Raw genomic sequence first — 21,795 nt, 5'->3', positions numbered from 1 at the left:
AGGTGCGCATGCATGTGTGCATGCATGCGTGTATGCGTACGTGTGGGCACTCCTCCCTCCATCTGTCCACCCGGGTGGCCTTCTGCCTATAAGCTGTTTCAGCGAATGCAACAATTCCTACCTTCTGAGAGAGACTTAGTAGGAGCACTCTCAATAACTAACCTTTAATAAGTGTCTGGATCACATCTTTGTGTCCCATCTCACAGGCTCGGAAAAGTGGAGTGTGCTTCATGACATCAGTGGCATCTACTTGAGCATTATTTTCCAACAATAACTTCACGGTGCTGACGTGGCCAGAAAGGGCCGCGGCATGTAATGCTGGAAAGGGAGCAAAAGAAAGCAAAGAACTCTTTGATAACAACGTCACCTTTTTCTTATTCTGTGTATCTTTTCCTCTTCTGATGTCTTCATTTTGGCTAAATGCAATTTAATCTTAAGGATTCTCTATTGTTCACTTCTACAGATTTGAATCTTCCTTTCTATTCATATGTACTACTCACATTTCCCCCCTTCCTGTCTATCTTTCTCATCTCATGGTTTCTTCCTTTCCATCCTGTTGCTCTGAAATGCCTTCCTTTCCTCAGTTACGACTTTATTATCTTTTCCTCCCTCTTAGAGGGGAAGGGAACAAAAACATGACAAAAGAGAAATGATTTAAACGAGGCAGGCAATTCTGCCCACCAACCCACTCAATAAACATCTGCCCCTGAGGGTTGGTGTGATGGGAGGTGTCAATCTACCAGCCCTTCAGTGGCTTAGCCGTGCTATTCCTGCCATCGGTCTGCATACCCATGTGGTACAGAGGGTATGTGCATCCCACTGTATTCAGTGCATTTTTCATACAACATGGCTCCAAATGCAAGCCATTGATTTCCTCAGGGCCCAATTTAAGAAGCAGCAACTTGTTTCAACATTGGAGAAAACACCTGAGAAGGAATGGGGTCTGCCTTCAAATGGGATTTGAAAGAGTCATTTTGACTATATATAAGTTTCATGTTATGCTGACCTGTGCCTATGTTACTTCATTCTAGCACTTGACTTATGTCATTACTCTTTGGATTACTCTTTAAATTCTATTTAAATACACCACTGCTTAAGTTCTGAGTTTGCCAGCATAAGTGCCTAGAGGTCTGGGCCAGTTCTTCCTAAGTATCATGGCTCTATAATGCCTAGAACAATGTTTCTTTCATAAGGAGTGATCCATGGACCAAACCTAGGATGCCTATAAAAACACAGATTCCCGGGCATTTACTGAGAACCTGCTACGGGCTGGGTATTAACGTAAGGGTGGGAATTCAGCAGAGAACAAAATACATAAGGTTACGTTCTAGTAGGAGAAGCAAAATAAAAATGGAATGGATAAGCAAGAAAGTGTCAGATGGTGACAGATGGTATAATGGGAGTATTAAAAGGTACCTTGATATGCAGAGTGACTAGGAGACCACTTTAACGGATGGTGATGGAAAGCCTTGCTAAGGAGCTGATATTGAAGTTGAGACCTGAATCATAAAGAAAGAGGGAGCAATGTAGAGATCTCGAGAGGGAGGAGTTTGGGCAAAGAGAACAGTTGGTCCAAGGGCAGGAGTGAATCTATGTGTTTAAGGAAGGCTAGGAAGCTGCAGCACAACGAATAAAGGCAAGTAAGTCGGAAAGGTAGAGAAGGCCAGGTATAAGTGGCCACATAGGGCCCAGTGATGAAGATACTGACGGACTTTACATAGGTGAGTGATAGTATTTGACTTGTGCTTTAATCAGATTGCTCTAGCTGCTCTGAAGAGAAGGCACTGTAGTAGGTTAGAATGAAAGCAGGGAGACCAGCTAACATTATTGAAGAAGACTCAGTAAAAAATGATGGTGGCTTGAGCTAGGGTGGCAGGAGTGGAGATGAAGAGAAGCAGAAAGATTTAAAATATAATTTAGGGACACTTGGGTGGCTCACTTGGCTGAGCATTGGACTCGATTTTGGCTCAGATTATGATCTCACGGTTTGTGAGGTTGAGACCTGCTTCCGGCTCTGCGCTTACAATGCCTAGCCTGCTTGGGATTCTCTCTCTCCCTCTCTCTGCGCCCCCGCCCCCCCCCCAACCCCCGGCTTGTGAGCACATGTGTTAGCTATGGATTGAAGAACTGAAAAAGCAAAAAGGAAACACTGAGGTATCACAGAGGTAGTAAATGCAGAAGACAGCCAGCAATTCTAGGACTAGGGGAACATAAAGAAGAAGATGGAATTGTTAAAACCTATAAGCCTAGAAGAGGAGCCCTGTGGAGTGGAAACTCAGACCTCTGAGCAGGGCTCTGCTTGACTGGTTTTGGTGCTCTGGGGCTGGTACTGTGAGTGTTGGAGAAATTGGAAGAAATTAACCATCACCACTGGAACAAACTATCACTGCTGTGTTGAAGAAGACTGACTAGGGTGATGCTGACAGGAACGGGAAACCAAAACAAGAATAGTAAGCAAACAGGAAGGTGTAATCCCATTCTTCTAGCTTCCAGTTTCTCTCCACTGCCCCCTATGGGTGGATTCTAGCAGGGCACCTGCTGGCAAAGGGGAAAATGTGGTCTGCAGAGCCCCGGCCCTGGCATGTCAAAGACAGGAGAGTCCCGTTATCATATCTAAAAAACATTAGCAAAAATTCCGCCATATTGAATACACAGATAATGCCCATATTTTCCTGATGGTTTTACATATTTTTTTTTCAGTTTATTTGAATGAAGATCCAAATAATGTCTGTATGTGGCTGTTGATGAGAACTCTTCTTTCATGGGAAGCAAAAACAACCCTGTAGAGGGATGATGGAGACAAACTACTCTCGTAGAAGAGAAATGGCAGGAAGGCATGTCTGACATATAATAAAATCCCCTTAAGAGAAAGAGCCAGGGAACTGACGAATCTGAGAAGAAGTTATGTCTGAACTCGAACCATGGGGCACGTCAGAAAGACACCTTTGGTCAAAAGGATGGAAGTATCCTTGCCCATACTTTATTAAAATACACGACAAAGTTAAACTAAAAGCAAAGCTAGTGATGGAGTGAAGGCCTGCATACTATTGGGAGTCTGACAAAAAATGAAACATTCAGACCATTTATAAACTCAATGTCCCACATATCATGTCTGCAATATACCCTTCTTTAAGAAGCTTAAGGTCAAGAGACTCATAAATACGGAGAACAAACGGGTTCTCCCGTTACGGGAGAGGTTGTGGGAGGGGGGAGGGGCTAAATGGGTCAGGGGCACTAAGGAATCTACTCCTGAAATCATTGTTGCACTAGATGCTAATTCATTTGGATGGAAATTTAAAAAAATAAAAAATAAAACAAGTTAAAAAGTAAAAAAAGAAGAAGCTTAAGGTCTACTGCGAAGCACTGATAAAGAAATACTCTTGACAAAGTCTTTGTTAAAATTGATATTACCTAAAATTCTTTAAAAAACAGTTTAGAAGGGGTGGTGGCATAGGGATAGAGAGGGAGATTGTTAGGTATAACCCTGCCTCCCCACCAAATGCCACATCAGTAGTTCTGGTGGGTGCAAACAGCTCTACTGTGTTTCCACAAGTAAGAAAACACTGAGAAGCTTGTAGCTGAGTTTTTATTCTGGTCTGTGTTGTGCTAATGTGAGATTTTCTTTCTTTTTCTGACTTGTAATTAGGATATAGTACCCAAGGTAGAGACTTCCAAGTTGAAAACGAAAGCTAAAAAATTCATACCTTTCTTATTAGCCAAAACACAGTTAAAGGGGCCTCTTCTTAGAAAAAGAGAGCGTAAGAAGGATCTACTGAAAGCTTTGGATGCAAATCTAACATGAAGCTCTGAAGCTTCAAGAGTCATGTGGGGGTTATCTCTAAAATGGGAGATTTGGGAGGAGGTGATGCTCTTCAAATCTGAGAAAAGAGCACATTAAATGAGACATACATAGATATGTGCATTCCTTAAAATAGAATCCTGTATTTTTGAAGTATGATCGATAACTACTAAATATGCATAGTTTAAGTACAGGTTTATTTATTTATTTTTTTATACCAAGATAAACGACATGAAGAGTTCTCATAATCATGTTTAAGGGGCAACCAGGCTTTTAAACCAAATGCCACCATTCACCTAGTAGAAACATAGGCTAATGTGAGCCATCAAACTTGGAGAAAATAAAACTTTTGGAGTGATATCCTGGTAACCCAAACTTAAAATGTGCCAATGGAAGTCAAACAATATTAGATTAGGAACAATGATTTCAGGCATTACTGTACAACTTGTAGGGCACCTATACACTTTGGAACCCTAAAGAAAGCAAATGGAACAAGTCTCCCAGTTCTTACCTGTACCTCCGTATTTGTCTGCCATGTTAATATCAATGTCAGATTTTAAACTCAGCATAGTCCTAAGGACATCATCACTGCCTTTTCCAGCAGCCCACATAAAGGATGTTCTTCCTTCCAGGTCTGAATCATCTTTCACTGAAGGATGTTTTAAAAATACTTTAACTGTTTCCTGTAAGAAAACTTGATTAAAAAAAATTGAGACAAGAGGGTAGCATTTTCTATGGTAATAAAGCCAGTGTTATATGTGACTTCCTCTAAGATGCGAAGTATTTTTTCCCTGCTTTCGAATCAAATGAAATTATCTTTTTATGAATAATGAAACTACAATTTCCATTGAAAGTAACAATCCTCTTTCTTTACATATTAGTTTTAGTTTCCATGCATTTCAAACACACAACCTAACTCTCTCATTAAACATCCTCATAATTGAGGATGAACATCCACAATCAAGTTTGAAAACTTTATAGGTCACTCTTTGAGAGATGAAGTGATGGTTAAAAGACTCATGGGGTGCCTGGGTGGCTCAGTCAGTTAAGCGTCTGACTTCAGCTCAGGTCATGATCTCACAGTTCTTGCGTTCGAGCCCCGCGTTGGGCTCTGTGCTCCAGCTCAGAGCCTGGAGCCTGCTTTGGATTCTGTGTCTTCCTCTCTCTCTCTGCTCCTCCTCCACTCATGCTCTGTCTCACTGTCTCTCAAAAAATGAACAAATGTTAAAAAAAAAATTAAAACACTCAAATATTCAGTGTCATGACCAACATTAAAACGGAGGTTTTTCTTGGACATTTTACATGCAGAGACCTGTATACTCAGCCATGCCTCATACATTCTCTTGTTGTGTGTTTTGCCACTATAATTAAAAAAATATTTAATGCACTTACTGAATAATGATGTGTAACTACTGACAAATAAATGCAGTGTTCAGTTCATTTAAACAGATATTTATTTATCAAGTCCTATATTCCAGGTCCTTCCTCTATGGAATCACACTAAAATTAGGACCTGCAATAATCCTAACAGGGCCTGACAATTTTAATGGGGGTTAATATTCACAGCTTTCTAAATTGCGTCTTTCCTTAAGCCTCAGATGTTTACACACATTTAGGGAGATCATAGAAACTTTAGCTTGAATGGAAGTAAAATAGTTTCAGGAAAAAAAAAATTATGAAGGTTGTGAGCTGGCCAAAAGTGTCTAAGTGTTGATGCTCAATATTCTAAAGCAAGATGAAATTCAAGGGCAGCCCTTCATTCCCAGATGAAGAAATTTAGGTTCAAGGTCATACAAAGGTGGTAGATATAGGAGTGGAGTCCAGAGCTAAATCACAGCACCCTTTCCACTGTATACACCGTATGCCACTGTATACACCACTTCCTAGTGTTAAAACTCACTGAGCTACTGAGGTGTTAGAGTGGAGTGCTCTTAGGATCTACTGTGTATGCTTAGTACACACAAGATTGGAATAAACAAATGGATTTTAAAACGTGGTAGTTTTTTGGTCTGTTTTCTTTTACTAATTTGTAAACATTTCCTTGTTGAGTATGTTTTCTTAATGATGAATGTTCACAGAGGTTTATGGATTTTTGTTATTATTTTCTAAAAAGGGACTTATAGCCTCCTGTGGGTTAACAGAGTCCAAGGAGATCAACGGGCTTGAAACTGAGCTTAGAAGATTTGCATAATTATTAAAAAATCATCTCCGTAATTGGCAGATTATCCAGAGCAAGTATTTCTTTGGATAAACACCCATAATGTTCTGCCATTCTTCCTTATTCCCAGTAGCTTAGTCACTTAATTGCTGGTATCTGTGCACATGTTAAATTTGGAGTCTAAGATGTGGGTTCAAGATCTTGGGCAAGTCATTTAATCTCTTGAAACCGTGGTTTCTTCCTCTTTAAGTTAGGGATACCACGTCCTCTCACAGGCTTGTGTTGAAATATGAATCGAGTTCTGATTTCCATAGGTTTAATAGGCTGGGCCAATGAATTTCTTATCTATCTGTAACAAGAAAGGGCTCCTCTTCAAAATATACTTTGTCTTTTTCTGAGACAATAGAATAATGGGAGACAATAGAAGATAATGGCTTGCCAAAAGTCTAGGTGATACATTTATAGAAATGCCAGGAAGGAGAGACCATAGCTATAGTTGCTCTAGGTACCAGAGACAAAGAACGATGGGAAAATAAGATATTTTAGGAATCTGAGCATTAAATTTATTCAGTGGTGCATTTGGGAAGGTCAGGAAGATGGGATTACACTATGCTGATGATGGCATTCTTATAACGTTTTTAGGTTTGTTTATTTTGAGAGAGAGAAAAAGAGAGAGAGAGAGCGAGCGAGCAGGGGAGGGGCAGAGAGAGAGGGAGAGAGAATCCGAAGTAGGTTCTGCACCATCAGTGCAGAGCCTAATGTGGGGCTCGAACCCACCAACTGTGAGATCATGACCTGAGCAGAAATCAGGAGTCGGACACTTAAGTGACTGAGCCACTCAGATGCCCACATTCTTATAATTGAATGTAACCAAAGTTTCCACTACACACACCCATGCAGAATACAGTAAAATAAACTCTGACTGCTTTGACATGTGCCTTTTTGGATAAGTCTCTAGTTCTTGGAGGCCACTTACTCAGGAAAGCTGAAACAGCCTAGCTGCTATGTTACTGGCTGGACTGAGGGACATAAAGGATGCAAAAGTGCTTTGTAAAACTGTAAGGGTGGCAAGGGAAGAATTATTAATAATATTCAATATCTTTAGAAATAATTCACATTTTTGCTTTCTCAGCTATATAATACACAAAATTATTAGCACTAGCAATAGAAGGAATGCATCGCATTTCTTGAGTCCCTGCTCTGTACCAAGAACCACATTAGGCACTGGGCACAAATTTTCTCTGATTCTTACAACAATCCTGAAAGGAAAGGTATAATTATCCTCATTTTACATGTGAAGAAACTAAGGCTTAGGAAGCTAAGAAACTTGTTCCAGGTCATACAGCCAGCCGATGGCAGAGTCAGGATCCCAGCCAAGGTTAGACCAGTTGTAAGGCCTTGCCACACAAAGAAAATACTTGAACACTAAATGCATATAAAACCTTAGTGCCATAAAATTAACCAGAAGATGAAACATACTTACATAGAACAAAATGTTACACTGAACAGTTAATATAAAAACTGTGTTAAAATTTCCCATGACTTACAACTATCCCTCGCTTTACAGTCAGAGTTAACAGTGTGCGCAATTGTTAAAATATAATCGCTACACAAACACAAACACTAGTACGTGTAAAACTGAAATGTGAATAAGGTGAGTGGATTGTAGGAATATCAATTTCCTGTTTATGATACTGTTTCATACTTTTGTAAGCTGTTACCAATGGGGTAAATGTGGCTGAAGGGTACATGGGATCTGGCTGTTTTATTTCTTATGACTGCATATGAATTTGTAATTATGTCAAAATAAACATGTAATTACGCAAAAAGATAACTGTCACATTTTACTTACGGCAAAGTTACTCTGAGCTGCATAGTGCAAGGGTGTTGCTCCTTGGCTGTCGGATGGGATGGTTCCAGATTTATTTCTTTCTAAAAGGAGATGGACAATCTGTGCATGGCCTGAAAATAGACACAAGGCAGTTATCACGTAAAAGGACTAGTTAATTTATAATCTATTTTAAGGAAAGTTTTCTGAATAGTGGCCCCCAGTATAGCTTCTTCTAACTTCTCACTAAAATACTATGATCACGTAGAACAAAGGTGAACACTTACAACACTGAAATCTTAATGATTCAATCAGAAAGGAAATGATATGAATTACAATTGCTAGATTGAGAAAGAGTATATTAGGTATCAGCCCACTGCATTCCCTCGCTCTGTTTTATAAAACTGTCCATTAAAAACAGGAGGGAAGCCACCCTGTCAGCCATCAGGGTCCTTAGTATCCAGGTCCCACTGTACAGCTGATCAGAACCGCACAGCTTTTTGGGAGGACAAAGTATAATAGAGCCTCTTGTAACCTCTGAGGCCTCCTATCAGTCCGCTCTACCCTCCCACCTCCACTTTTTTCACAGTAGGTGGTGATTTCAAATCCCAGAAAACGTGTGGCAGGAATGATGAGGTGGTGGCAGAGAAAATACTCCGCAGCGCATTCTGGGGGATGTGGTTTCCGCAAGTGAAGAGCTGTAGAAAGGATCAAAGAATGAACAAACATGGTAGCGGCATATTAGGGAGGCCTGAATATCATGCATTCTATTGCTTCCGTGTTCTGGGGACCCGGGCAGCTGAAGAACATGGACACACCGCAGGAGAAAAGCAGGCAGAAAAGGGGAATGTGGGTGGGAGTTGTGCTCATAGACCTGCTCCCAGGTATGACGCAGATGGAGTTCTCTGAGGTGGGCAAAGTGAGATCACAGGCAGACTACTGAGACATGTCATCTTGTTTGAAAGATAAGGAGAAAAATTCTGTAAAGGCAGTATGAAAATACACTATAGGACAGGGAACTAGGAACACCATCAGGAGACGAAACGCATACCTCAGAACATGATCTAGAGAAGGGTCCAGAGGAAAAGCTCAGGAAACTGTTTGGCATCCTTGACTTGGGCAAAGAGATGTCCTCTATGGAATGAAACAGAATATCCTAAGAAGGAAATAATCTGAAACGTAAAGGTGATGGAAGGAGGCGAAAAGGAAAAAAGCCGAGATACAAAGAAATTGGGATGTGGGAAGGGAATCAAAATACAGCCTAAAATACAATCTATGAGAGTCAGAAAGAAAACAGAACTAGGGAACAAAAAGTCACTTTAGTGACCTGGAGACGAATTTGCGAAGTCCTCCCAGAATGCACCAGGCAAAGAGAGAGGGATGAAACTGCACATTGAAGTGAAATCTAAATAATAATTATAAATCTGATAATAAGACAGAATGCAAATGCAAAAAGTATTCTGAAAAGACACAACGTGTAATTTAAAAACGAAGCCTGCAATAATAACTGGGGAAAACTTCAGATCATGTTAACAAATACTAAAAAAGCGATAAGTAAAGGCGTGCTAAACTCCTCATTTTAAATTCGGTGGAAATCAATAGATGCAGTTTTGCTTTTAACTCTTGACTTATGTTTTAAAAAGTTTTCGATAAATTTAAAAGTAAACACTAATAGAACCTGAAACTCTCCTAAAACACTAGGCAATTCAAAACCAAGTAACAACAAACCTAATCTATATACCAAAAGGCAGGGGAAAAAAAAACCCAAAACATCAATAATACTCAAAGAACAGAATAGCAGAAAAAAGACCAAATCATATATCTTATAATAGTGACTATTAATGGGTAAAACTCCTTCACTGAAAGAGAAAGACTCTCAGATTACACGCCCTCCAAAGCCAGACACAGACACATTTTTGCATTCTCTCATCTAACAAAGTGATCCCCAAAAAGGTTAAGTAAAAGGCATATCAGGAAAATATGAATAAAAAAAAAATCACATATCATAGTATTGGCACAAACATAAAATTAAAGCCCTCCTCCCCAAATACACAAACATTGAATGTGAAGATTATTTTATATTTACATTTGTCAATGAATGTACATTACTCTTAAAATAAAAACATGTTAAGATACGATGTTGAAATTAAAACCGATATATAACAGAGAATACATTTATATTACTAAAATTTAAGCATACAACAGAGGGATAGAAGATGCCACATATCAACTAAAAATTAAATTAAGGGCACCTGGGTGGCTCAGTCAGTTAAACACGCAACTCTTGATTTCAGCTCAGGTCATGATTTCAGGGTTCAGGGATTCGAGCCCAGCGTGGGCTCTGCGCTGACGGGCAGAGACTGCTGGAGATGGTCTCTGCTCCTCCCGTTTGTGCGCATGTGCAAGTGCGCACGTGCAGATGCGCATGCGTGCGTGTGCCCGCGCGCTCTCTCAAAAGAAATAAATGAACTTAAAAATTAAAAAAAAAAAACCTTAAATTAATTAAACAGGAGGTGGAAGCTGACAGGTGAAGGGAAGCCATGGAAAGTTTCTGGTACTCATTGCAGTTCCTCCTACCGTTGATCCTTTGACTGACAGCTCACCTAGCAAAGCTGCCCAGTGAAGTGGGGTTCGAAATAAGTTGTCGTAAGACGTTATATTGCAGCTTTCATATGAGGTCAAGACATCAACCACTGTCACATTCCCATCAGCGACCGCAAAGTGAAGAGGTGTCCGACCCTCGTAGTCTTGCCAGTTCAGTAAGGACTCCGTGGGAGCAGCGTCCTATTTTGAAGAAACCAGAGACTTCAGACACACGTGGAATTCTCAGTAAATCACATTTGACATAAGCATGAGCTGAGCCATTTTCTAAACCTGTATATTCATTCTCTGTTAGTACAAGTGATAAAACTCAGAAAAAAAGTATACGTTCTAAACCTTTAAAAATTTCTTGTCATGTTTAACTATAAAAAATGCAGAAAAGATATAATAAGTACCATTACTCACTATCCAGATTAAATAGGTGTCAATATATTGTCTAATGCGCTTTTGTACCTGTTATGGATTCGGCTAAAGCTGTATGTTTTATACTTTTGTTCCATATGTATGCATCCATAAACAATATGTAAATTATATATGTGTGCTTTCAATATTTATACCTCTGAGTTTATACTATGTATATCCTTTGGCAGTTTTTTTCCTTCAACACTATACTTTTGGGTGTCCATGTTGATACTAGTTCATTTGTTAAGCCACAATTTACTTATCCATTCTCCTTGTGAGGGACAGTTAGGTTATTTACAGTTGTTCCATTATTAACAATAATGCTGCAATGAACATGCTTCCTTTACATGTCCCTTTGTAGCAAATGTGTGAGATTTTCCTCTAGCCCAGACACCTAGAAGGGGAATTTCTGGGTACAAGGATATTTACATTATCAATTACGTATTATCAAACTGCTCTCCAAATGGTTACACTAATTAACACATCCAGGACAACGTGTAAAAGTTTTTATTTCCCCACATGCTGGCACAAATTAACCCTTTGGTATTATCAAGCTTACTACATTTTCCCCCCTTACAGGAATGAAAGCATTTTGCTGATGTTGTAATTTTATTTATTTTATGAATGAGGTTGTGTTTTATCATATGCTTATTGGCTGCTCTGTTTGAATTGACAGTTCACATTTACTCATTTTTCTCCTCGGTCTTTGTATCTACTGCGAGGTCCCCTTTCAAGAATAAAGGATGTATTTCCCTAGCTGCTGTGAGTGCTGCCAGCAGATGACCCTCAACTGTCACACTTTTACAATTGCTTCAGCTAAAGACAGTTGCTTCACTCAAGGTCATATCCCTTCTTAGATTAGGTCACAGCCAAAGCCAAGCCTTCCTGCCCCAACCTGAGAACTCTCTGAAAGGCCACACAAGTTTAGAGTTGCCTGTGTGGTCATCCTATTTTATATAAAAAAAAGTATGAAAGGTATTTTAAACACTTCAAAAAAAGTAGTAGAATTTTACCATGGTGGCATTTTAGGCCTTTGAGTCTCCAAAGGACTGAGATGTGTTTACAAGGAAAAAAAAAAAAAAAAGCCAAATCTGTGAGGAAACAAGATACGAAGAGTGACAAGTCTCCTCCAAGGACTCCAGATATTGGAGTTGACACATAAAGAATATAAAATAACTATCTATGAACATGTAAAAAAATTAAAAATGAAATAAAAGGTGAATAAGGTAAAAAAAACTATCAAAATGATGAGGCAGACTTAAAAAAAAAGAAACAACAAAAAGAACTTTTAGATGTAAAAATATCGGATTGAGCAATGAATAGGGCAAACGAGAGAGTGGACTCAGGTGAAGAAAGGCTGAGTAAACTGGAAGGCGTGTTTGATGTAATTACCCAGAACATGGCAAGAAGATGGAAGGTAAAACAGACAAGACATGGAGAATAAAAGAAAAATGCCTAAAATATGTGTAACTGGGACCATAAAGGCAAGAGTGTAGAGAATGAAAGAGAGGTAATATTTAATTTTTTTTAACGTTTATCCATTTTTTCAGAGTGAGAGCGTGAGTGGGGGAAGGGCAGAGAGAGAGGGAGACACAGAATCCGAAGCAGCTCCAGGCTCTGAGCTGTCAGCACAGAGCCCGATGTGGGGCTCGAACTCACGAACCACGAGATCATGACCTGGCTGAAGTCGGATGCTTAACCATCTGAGCCACCGAGGTGTCCCAAGAGAAGTAATATTGGAAGAGATAATACCTGTATATTTTCCGGAATGGACATGAATTGATAGTATACACCAAACATGACAAAAAACACCCCAAAACCAAAAACCAAAATAATGCACCAAAAAACAAACAAAAAAACCACCCCCAAACAAAAGAACCTCCCCCCGCCCCCACCGGACACACTGTAGTGAAACTGCAGAATGCCACACAGACAAGAATGTAAAAGCAGCCTGTGAGAAAAGATAAATCATCTCTAAAGCAATGACATTTACACCAATACAGAATGCTCCACAGGAACAATGACAGGCAGAAAGCAGCAGAAAAGCCTGAAAGAGTAGAGAAAAAGAAGTACTTAGAAGCGTGTATACAAAAAAACTATATATTCAAGAGCATGGTAGAAATGTAGACATTCCTTTTTTAAAAAATGTTTATTTATTTGTGTTGAGAGAGAGAGAGAGAGAGAGAGAGAGAGAGAGAGCATGCATACAAGCAGGGGAGAGGCAGGAAGAGAGGGAGAGAGAGAACCCTAAGCAGGCTTTCTCTTTCAGCGCAGAGCCTGACATGGGGCTCAATCTTACAAACCCTGAGATCATGACCTGAGCCCAAATCAAGAGTCAGACGCTTAACTTACTGAGTCACCCAGACGCACTGAAATGTAGATATTCTTAAGAGCAGAGAGCATTCACCACCAATACATCTACCCTAAAGGTAGATCCCTAAAGGGAGTTCTTAGAATTATATTTCAGGAAGTAAGATATTAACTCCAGAAGGAAAACTTGAGATTCAAGGAGAAATGCAGAGCAAAGGAATCAGTTAATGTGCAGGTAGAAATAACTATTGCATATACAAAAGAATATTATCTTTTAAAGTCCAATTTGTGTGTTACAAGCAATTAGGACTAAATACTAGACTACCATAGCTTATAAGCTGGAATTTGAGAAGCACTGATTAGAAACCTCAAAGAATCCACTGATAAATATTCAAAATTAATAAGAAAGTAATAAAAATTAATAAGCAAGTTGGTTAGATTCATATTCAATAAACAAAATATCAACTGCATTTCCATGTGCCTGCAACTACCAGTTAAACATACATCTTAGGTACAGTAACAAAAAATAATAAAAGTTCAGGGGCACCTGACTGCTCAGTCGATAGAGCACTCGACCCTTGATCTCCCTTGAACTCACGTTCAAGCCCCATGCTGGCTATAGAAATCACTTTAAATAAAAGCAGTACTATTTTTATTTTTTTAAGTTTATTTATTTATTTTGAGAGAAAAAGAGACAGCATGAGTCGGAGAAGAGCAGAGAGAGAGGAAGAGAGAGATAATCCCAAGCAGGCTCTGCACTGCCAGCACAGAGCCAGACATGGGGCTTGAACTCACGAAACTGTGAGATCATGACCTGAACCGAAACCAAGAATTTGATGCTCAACTGACTGAGTCACCCACGCACCCCATAAAGCAGCACTATTTTTAAGTAGCAAAAAAAAAAAAAAATAGAAATAGTTCCAAATGTCTGTGAATAACTGAATAATGTATGGCTTGTTCAGAAAATATAGAATACTACATAATGGCAAAAAATAATATGTTACAGGTATACACAGCAACATAGATAAAATCACCAGCATAATATTGAGCAAGAAAAGCATGTTGCAAAAGAATACATTCAATGTGATTCCATGTATACAGAATTCAAAAGCATCAAAAATGAAACAATGTAGTGTTTAGGGATACGAATATATGTGGTAAAACTATAATGAAAATCAGGAATATAAACACATCATTGAGGATTGTGGCTGCCTCTCAGAAAGGGGAAGAACAGAATGGTGTTGGGAGGTACCCAGGGAACTTCAAAGGTAACGGTTAATGTACTTGTTCTTACGCTCAGAGATGAGTACATGAATATTTGTGGTTTCTATATTCTTTACAACTTTTTTGTTTTTTAAGTAGGCTCCATGCCCAACAGAGGGCTTGAACTCATGACCCTGAGATCAAGAGTTGGGCGCTCCATGGACTGAGCTACCCAGGTGCCCCTTGTATTCTTTATGTCTTACAAGCATTTTACAGATATCTCTACGCAGTGTTTAATAGGCGCAAGTATAAAACAGAGCCAGGGAAGGATAAATACAAATTCAGGAAAGTAGTTGATGGAGGACAGGGCAAGTGTGGCTTAAGTAGAGAGGATGTGTTTGGAAACCGGCATGTCAGAAATTCTGTGTGGTCTTAAATAGCAGCATAGCAGCACTACCGTGTTCTATTTCTTGAGTGATGGGTTCACGTGTCTGTTTTGTTTCTTCTGGTTCATAATTTGTTTGTGTGTCGTATATACGCTTTCGTATCCTGGCTATTTCATAACAAAAAAGCTGTTTGTCAGCAAGGCTGCCCGGGGCCAGCAGCACCACCGTACTCACCAGGATGCATCGCACCGTATGAACAGCACTGGGATCTTTGTGGTTAGCTGCCCAGTGAAGTGGGATCTTGCCTTCGACGTCAGGGATTCCGATGTTGGAATCGTGCTTAATGAGCAGCTTCACGTGCTCCGGGTTATTGTAATAGGCACTCCAATGCAGAGCCGTTTGCTGCAAAATCGCGAGAGGCTCAGAAACACAGCAACAGTAACACAACAGATTTCCCCCAAGCTTTTATCGTGTGACGGGCACTGTTGTAAGAGCTTTCTGTATTTTACCTCATAGAGTCATCGTGATAACTCTAGGCAATGAGTACTCTTGATTCTGCATGTGATTGATGAGGAAAGGGAGCGCAAGGTGGATGAGTGCTCTGCTCAGGGGTATGAAGGTAGTAAGCGGCCGGATCGAGATTTAAATCCAAGCAGTCTGAAGAGGCAGTCTGACCTCTTAATCATGACAGGCATTTAGGTCATCAGGTACTAATCAGTGGTAATACTGAGAAAAAGAAAAGCAGGCCGGTGGTTTATGAATAATTACCAACAAAGTAAGTAACAATCTTGATATCGCACCAAGCATTTTAAGAATTTGATAGAATGTTTTGAATTTCAGTATCTATCAAAAAGAAGATCCATGCATAGGAAATCATGGATTTGGAATCCATTTCTTATATCAAAGTACAAATTTAAATTTAACTATAATTTTATAGGATAAATCGTTAGACTTACTACTGATGTTAAGATACATGTTGCAAATGCAGTGATATTGGCTATATTTTGGATAAAAGTTAAAAGTGAACATCCTGTTGGGGCACCTGGCGGGCTCAGCAGGAAGAGCATGCAACTCTTAATCTTGGGTCATGACCTCGAGCTCCGCACTGGGCGTGGAGCTTCCTTAGAGAAAGAAATAAGGGCACCTGGGTGGCTCAGTTGGTTGGGCTTATGACATGATCTCACGGTTTGTGGGTTCAAGCCCTGCATCAGGCTCTGTGCTGACAGCTCAGAGCCTGGAGCCTGCTGCGGATTCTGACTCCCCCTCTCTCTGCCCCTCCTCCACTCATGCACTCACACACTCTCTCTCTCTCTCAAAAATACATAAACGTGGAAAAAAAAATTTTTTTTAAATGAATATCCTGAACTTGTTGGCATTGCTTTAAAATCCCCTCTGCCGTTCTCATCAACAAACCACAGTAAGACTGGTCTCTGTATTAAAAGAGTCACTGAGCAAACACAAAGAAATTGTTGGGCTGTACATTATCTCTTATGAACAGCAGTATCATCAATCCAGTCTAGAATCAGATCATTCGCCAGTAGGAACCAAGCTCACTTGCTACACTAAAAACTTTAACTGTTGACATATGTGGAATTTACGTACAGTGCACCTACAGGCATTTAATACGAAGAGTCACTCATTACTTTTTATTTAGTAATGACTGTAGAACAAAAACAGTCACAAATATAATAGAAAATAATTTCCTACAGCTACATTTTCTTCCTTCTTCCTCTTCTTCTTTTTCTTCTTCTTCTTTTTAATTGTTTTAAATGCTTATTTATTTTTGAGAGAGAGACAGAGTGTGAGAGGGAGAGGGGCAGACAGAGAGGGAGACACAGAACCAGAAGCGGGCTCCAGGCTCTGAGCTGTCAGCGCAGAGCCTGACACAGGGCTCAAATTCACGAACTGTGAGATCATGACTTGAGCTGAAGTTGGACGCTCAACTGACTGAGCCACTCAGGTGCCCCTCTTATTTTTTTAAAGTAGGCTCTATGCCCAATGTGGGGCCTGAACTCACAACCCCAAGACCAAAAGTCTCATGCTCTACTCACTGAGCCAGGCAGGTGCCCCTATAGCCACATTTTCAATAAACAACATATACAGTTTCTGTAATTCTTTTGTTATATTATGTTTGCTCTGAATATGTTTACTGAAAGGTAACACTAGATCTATTGGATCTAATAGTACAAACTTTGGGATTGTACTTTCTACATCTTTAAGCAATTTTTTCTAGTAATTATTATTTTTTTACTTTGATAAAATGTACATAACACAATTTATCATTTTAACTGTTTTTAAATGTACAGTGCAATGGCATTAAGCACATTCCCAAAGCTGTGCAACTTCGGCGCCTTCCACCCCCAGAACCTTTTCATCTTCCTAAACTACACTCCATACCCATTTAACAGTAATTCCCAATTTCCACCTGTTCCCAGCCTTTCACTTAGCATAATGTCTTCAAAAGTCATCCATGTTGTAGTGTGTGTCAGAATTTTGTTCCTTTTTAAGGCTGAATAATATTCCCTTGCATGGACTGCATTTTGTTTCTCTAACCATCCATCAACGGACATTGGGATTGTGGTCATCATTCTCCTACTGTGAATAATGCTGCTATGAACATGGGTGTATAAATATCTGCTCACATTTTTGATTTCAGCTCTTCTGGGTTGATACCCAGAAGTGGAACTGTTGGATCATGGGGTAGTTCCATGTTTAATTTTTTGAGAAATTGCCATCCTTTTTTCCATGGTGGCTGCACCATCTTACATTCCTACCAGCACTGCACAGGGTTCAAATTTCTCCACATCCTCACCAACGCTTGTTATGTTCTGTTTTGGTAATGACAGTCCATCCGAAAGCGTGTAAAGTGTTATCTCATGGGGGTTTTACGTTGTTCAGTTTAAATACATGATACAAAACTTTGGGTCTGTGAAGAGTGTAAATTAGAAAAACAAACAAACAACGTATCCTTCCTGTCAGTTTGAGAATCGTTGCTTTGGGCTTTTGTCCTGTTCTCGTCTCTGTGCCTGCCTGGACCTTGCAGATCTGTTTTCCATCTGTCTGGCCGGATAACCTCCCATTCCTGTTCAGTAACAGAACAGAAAAGTACTGGACAATAGCAGGGAGTTCCTAGAAGATTCTGAGGAAGACATCATGGTGCCTGAAGACATCTGTGCCTTGGTAAGTGATTCATGGGGCTTTGTGGACTGATCAAAGTGCTTTTTCAGTGAAATATTAGCACTACAAACATGGTATGAGTTAGGAATAATACTGGTTTACAGTAGTTGTAAAATAAGGTCAGAGTTGATTTCAGAATGCAGGGTTATGTGAGTCATGGGTAAACAAATTCTGAAAACTACAGGAAGAGCCTGTGAAGGGCAGTGTAAGGGTCACTGGACATGAGCCCAGCGGGTTTAATCCCAAGAGTTTTAGTCACATATGGGCGTGCTGAAGGTAGCAAGAACTCCATGATTCGGTGCCTCGTGGAAAGGAAGAGGATTTTTGCACTTGTCTAACTGAACACCACATTTTTATTTCCTGTAAAGAATGATCAAAGCATTGGTCAAAACAGTGGCTGGCGTGTTCAGTATGTTAAAATTCAAGATCCGGGAGGATAACTGATCCTGGCAACAAGTGCCAGAGCAGATGTCAGAGCCAAAATGAAACGAATAATATTTATTGTATAGCTAACATTTATTGAGAGTTATTTTATGACGATGCTATGGGAATTGTGTTAAACCCTATTTATATGGGTTTAACCCTGTATATATTTATATACCTCATTTTATCTTCAACAACCCTATCATCTCCTTTTCACATATGAGAAAATGGAAGAGCAGAGGAGTTAAGAAAATTTGCCCAAAGGCACAGAACAAGTAAGTAGTGGCTTCTAGACTGAAACCCAAGAAGTCTGATGCTAAAGCCCAGACCATTATACCACTGTGCACTTACTACATTGCCCCAGGCATTTGGCCACAAGGAAACTCACCCTTGGTAACTATCGCTACTAGCTGTCAAATATTGGGGTTTGGAGATAGACCTGGGTTGAATTCTAGTCTTGCCTCTTGGATCTCGGACAGAATTTAAATCTTCCTGAGCTTCAGTTTCCCCATCTGTGAAAAGGAGATGATACTACCTACCACACACGGTTCGTAGGAGGATAAAATGGCACAATTTAAATGAAATTTTTCACTGGGGAGTATGAAGACCAGAACACATTCCACCATGTGTAGGAGCAGTAGTTCTTCCTTGAGCTTTCACATCATAAAAGGATGTGAATTTGCTTTTTGCTCTTAATTTGCCTCCTGATTTTGGCAGTCCCTTACCTTTTTTTTTTTTAATTTAAGTTTATTTATTTATTTTGAGAGAGGGAGAGACAGAGAGGGAGGGAGGAAGAAACTCCTGAGCAGGTGCCGCACCATCAGCACAGAGCCCGATGCGGGGCTTGAACTCACGCAATCATTAGATCATGACCGAAGCTGAAACCAAGAGTTGGGCCCTTAACCGAATGAAGCACCCAGGCGCACCCCCTCTCCCTTACCTTGTTTTTATCCTGTGTATCCACTTCTCCTGGTGCCATAAACTTCAGCAGAAGCGCCAAACACTTGGGGCTCTTGTGCCGAGTGGTCAAGTGCAAAGGGGTCATCTCTTCCAGATCCTTTTGCATCCAGTTTGCTCTGCGTGTAAGTAAGAGTTTCATGAAACGATAATTTCCCTAAATAAATAAATAAATAAATAAATAAATAAATAAATAAATAAATAAATAGAAACAGTAAGAAGAAATTTAGTTTGGGGCCAAGGCATTTTCTAAATTTTAAAATGTTTTAAGTAGTTTAATTATTCTGCTAGAGTAAAAATATTCAGATATATCAATTGATCAAAGGAAAAATACTTAAAATCCCACTACTCTATCAATTGTTTTACTATGAAAGTTCCCTTCCAACCACTTCCTATATGCATATAATTTACACTGCATGCATATAGTTTACAATAGTTTAAATAGCTGGTCAACGTTTCATTTATTGAACCATTCTAATTTCCAGTATTTTCTTTTATAGAATATGATACAATGTACATTTATTTCCACATAGTTTTCCTTAATTTTTTCATAAGAATAAATGATCAGGAATCAATTTAGTGTGCCAAAGGAGTTTATACAGTTTTTGGTGTATTTTCCAAATTGCTATCCAGTAGCAGCAAAGTATATACTAGCACATTCTGATCCATACAGCACCTATTATTTATATTCAAAGTATAATAACCTTGAGAAATGATCAGAGATTTAAAATCCCAATTTACAGGTGAGGGAGGTGAGATTCACAGTGGTTGAACATTTTGTTCACGGTCATCTGGTTACTAAAGTATAAAGTAGGTGGTTAGTTTTCTTGCAGAGCTACGTAGAGGTACAACTGAGAGAGATGAATCTTGTTTGGAGTTTGGGTCCCAGACGCATCTGGTCACCTAAACACCAACCTAGAAGTCACTGGAGGCCATCCACTTGCAGGCAGTACTCTCCACAGCAGTTAAACCCTCCAATCTGGTAGAATCAACCCATTCAGAAAAAGCAGCTTAGCTACAGGGGTTAGAGCAATCCACTGGTGGGGATCCAGGTCAACCGTGTGTGTGTGTAATATGGTAGCTTTGAAACCAAACAAAACCCTCAAAAAATTGTTCTTTGGAGCTCCTTCCTGAGATATAGTTCCATATTTCCAATTCTTGTTGGAGCCTTCAGTTTGCTTGGTACCACAGATATTTGAAAGTCAATATAACGAAACTGTACGACATAGTCAAGTTCTCTGCCTGCTTCATGCCTGTTTATCTCTCCCTATTCAAAGCAGAATGGCAGTCAGGGTTATCTGTCCTTTTCATCTTCTGAGATCCTCTACATCCTTAATATTGTTGGAAATGTGGGGTTTTTTTTAGCATTATAATGTATTGATATTCTACCTTGAGTGGCTATGAGTATTAGTAAGAAAATATTTAGGAGTTAAGCAGCCCCTCCCCCCATTGTGATGAATGTGAGGCTCTAAGGCAAAGGGACCGTCTAGGGAGACAATGAAGTGCAGAAGGATGATGGTTCCCTGCTCATACCCACAGGGACAGAGATAGGAGTCAACTCAGCTCAAGGGCCGGGCCACAGATAAGAATCAGAGGCTAAAAAAGTGTCCATCAGGCTGTCTATATTAGATGGGCAGACTTGGAATGGACCAAAAAGCAAAGTGACTCAGCTCAATTATTTCCTTTCAGAGAGGCTTTCCTTGACCACCCTAATGGACTTATTTTGTTGTGCTTTATTCTAGTAACTTTCCATTTCCTTCATAGTACTTTGCTAAGTTTGTAGTTACTTATATTTGTTTATTTCCCTTCCCTGTGATCTCCTTCATGAGCTATAAGCTTCATGAAGGCAGAGACTGTGTTTTACTGGGCATGGTGTTTGGCTAGCTGCTGGCACAACATAGGTGATTACTTGAAGGACTGAGTAAATGACAGGAAATAAAGTGGGTGGGGGGATGGGCTAAATGGGTGAGGGGCATTAAGGAAGACACTTGTTGGGATGAGTACTGGGTGTTATACCTAGGTGATGAATCACTGGAATCTACTGCTGAAATCATTATTGCACTATATGCTAACTAACTTGGATGTAAATTAAAAAATTAATTAATTAATTAAAAAAATACCTTCCAGAGGTTTCTCTTTTTGTTTACAAATTCTTAATGTTGCTGTATTAGATCATAACAGTTAAGAATCTTAATTCTCAGATGTCTGGTATTTGGTTACTCTTCCTTTTTAATGTTTTGTTTATTTGAGCATCATTCATCGGGCTTTCTCATGTCATCCAGTGCCAGCTTTTGAGAAAGTAAGGTGCTAAAACTTCCTCAAGAGGGCACCCTGCTCTAAATCTCTTGCCATCTTTTCTTTGAAAAAAGAAATGGTGCCCAGGAGAAACAAATCTATGTGGTACTTCTTACCAAAAAATAAAGCATGACCTTTCTGAGTATAACATTTCAAATATTACAGAATAATTCATCACGACCTTTTAAAGATATTCAATCAGACAATCATCTTGATTCTGGAATCCAGAGGAAAGGGGAAGGAAAAAGAAAGAAAC

General features: G+C 39.6%; 1 protein-coding gene across 7 annotated transcripts in view; it reads right to left on the bottom strand.

Annotated features, from left to right (window-relative positions):
- INVS (inversin) overlaps positions 1-21,795 on the bottom strand; it is a 155,726-nt gene that overhangs the window by 56,829 nt on the left and 77,102 nt on the right. For 3 of the 7 annotated variants that reach the window (XM_045467784.1, XM_045467788.1, XM_045467785.1), the window contains exons 4-12: positions 19,228-19,401; positions 14,922-15,089; positions 10,389-10,569; positions 8,837-8,919; positions 8,660-8,738; positions 8,358-8,483; positions 7,810-7,919; positions 4,311-4,482; positions 163-318 (exon numbers count right to left, since the gene is read on the bottom strand). In XM_045467784.1, coding sequence (XP_045323740.1) covers positions 163-318; positions 4,311-4,482; positions 7,810-7,919; positions 8,358-8,483; positions 8,660-8,738; positions 8,837-8,919; positions 10,389-10,569; positions 14,922-15,089; positions 19,228-19,401 — 1,249 coding nt within the window. Of the gene's footprint in view, positions 1-162; positions 319-4,310; positions 4,494-7,809; positions 7,920-8,357; positions 8,484-8,659; positions 8,739-8,836; positions 8,920-10,388; positions 10,570-14,921; positions 15,090-19,227; positions 19,402-21,795 lie in introns of those variants that run through there. The other 4 variants (XM_045467787.1, XM_045467789.1, XM_045467786.1 and 1 more) reach the window with 3 other exon arrangements.

This window comes from Leopardus geoffroyi, chromosome D4 (assembly GCF_018350155.1).
Source record: "Leopardus geoffroyi isolate Oge1 chromosome D4, O.geoffroyi_Oge1_pat1.0, whole genome shotgun sequence".
NCBI classification, from domain to species: domain Eukaryota; kingdom Metazoa; phylum Chordata; class Mammalia; order Carnivora; family Felidae; genus Leopardus; species Leopardus geoffroyi.
The sequence above is the reverse complement of the archived record's forward strand: the minus strand, read 5'-3'. Positions and strand labels throughout refer to the sequence as shown.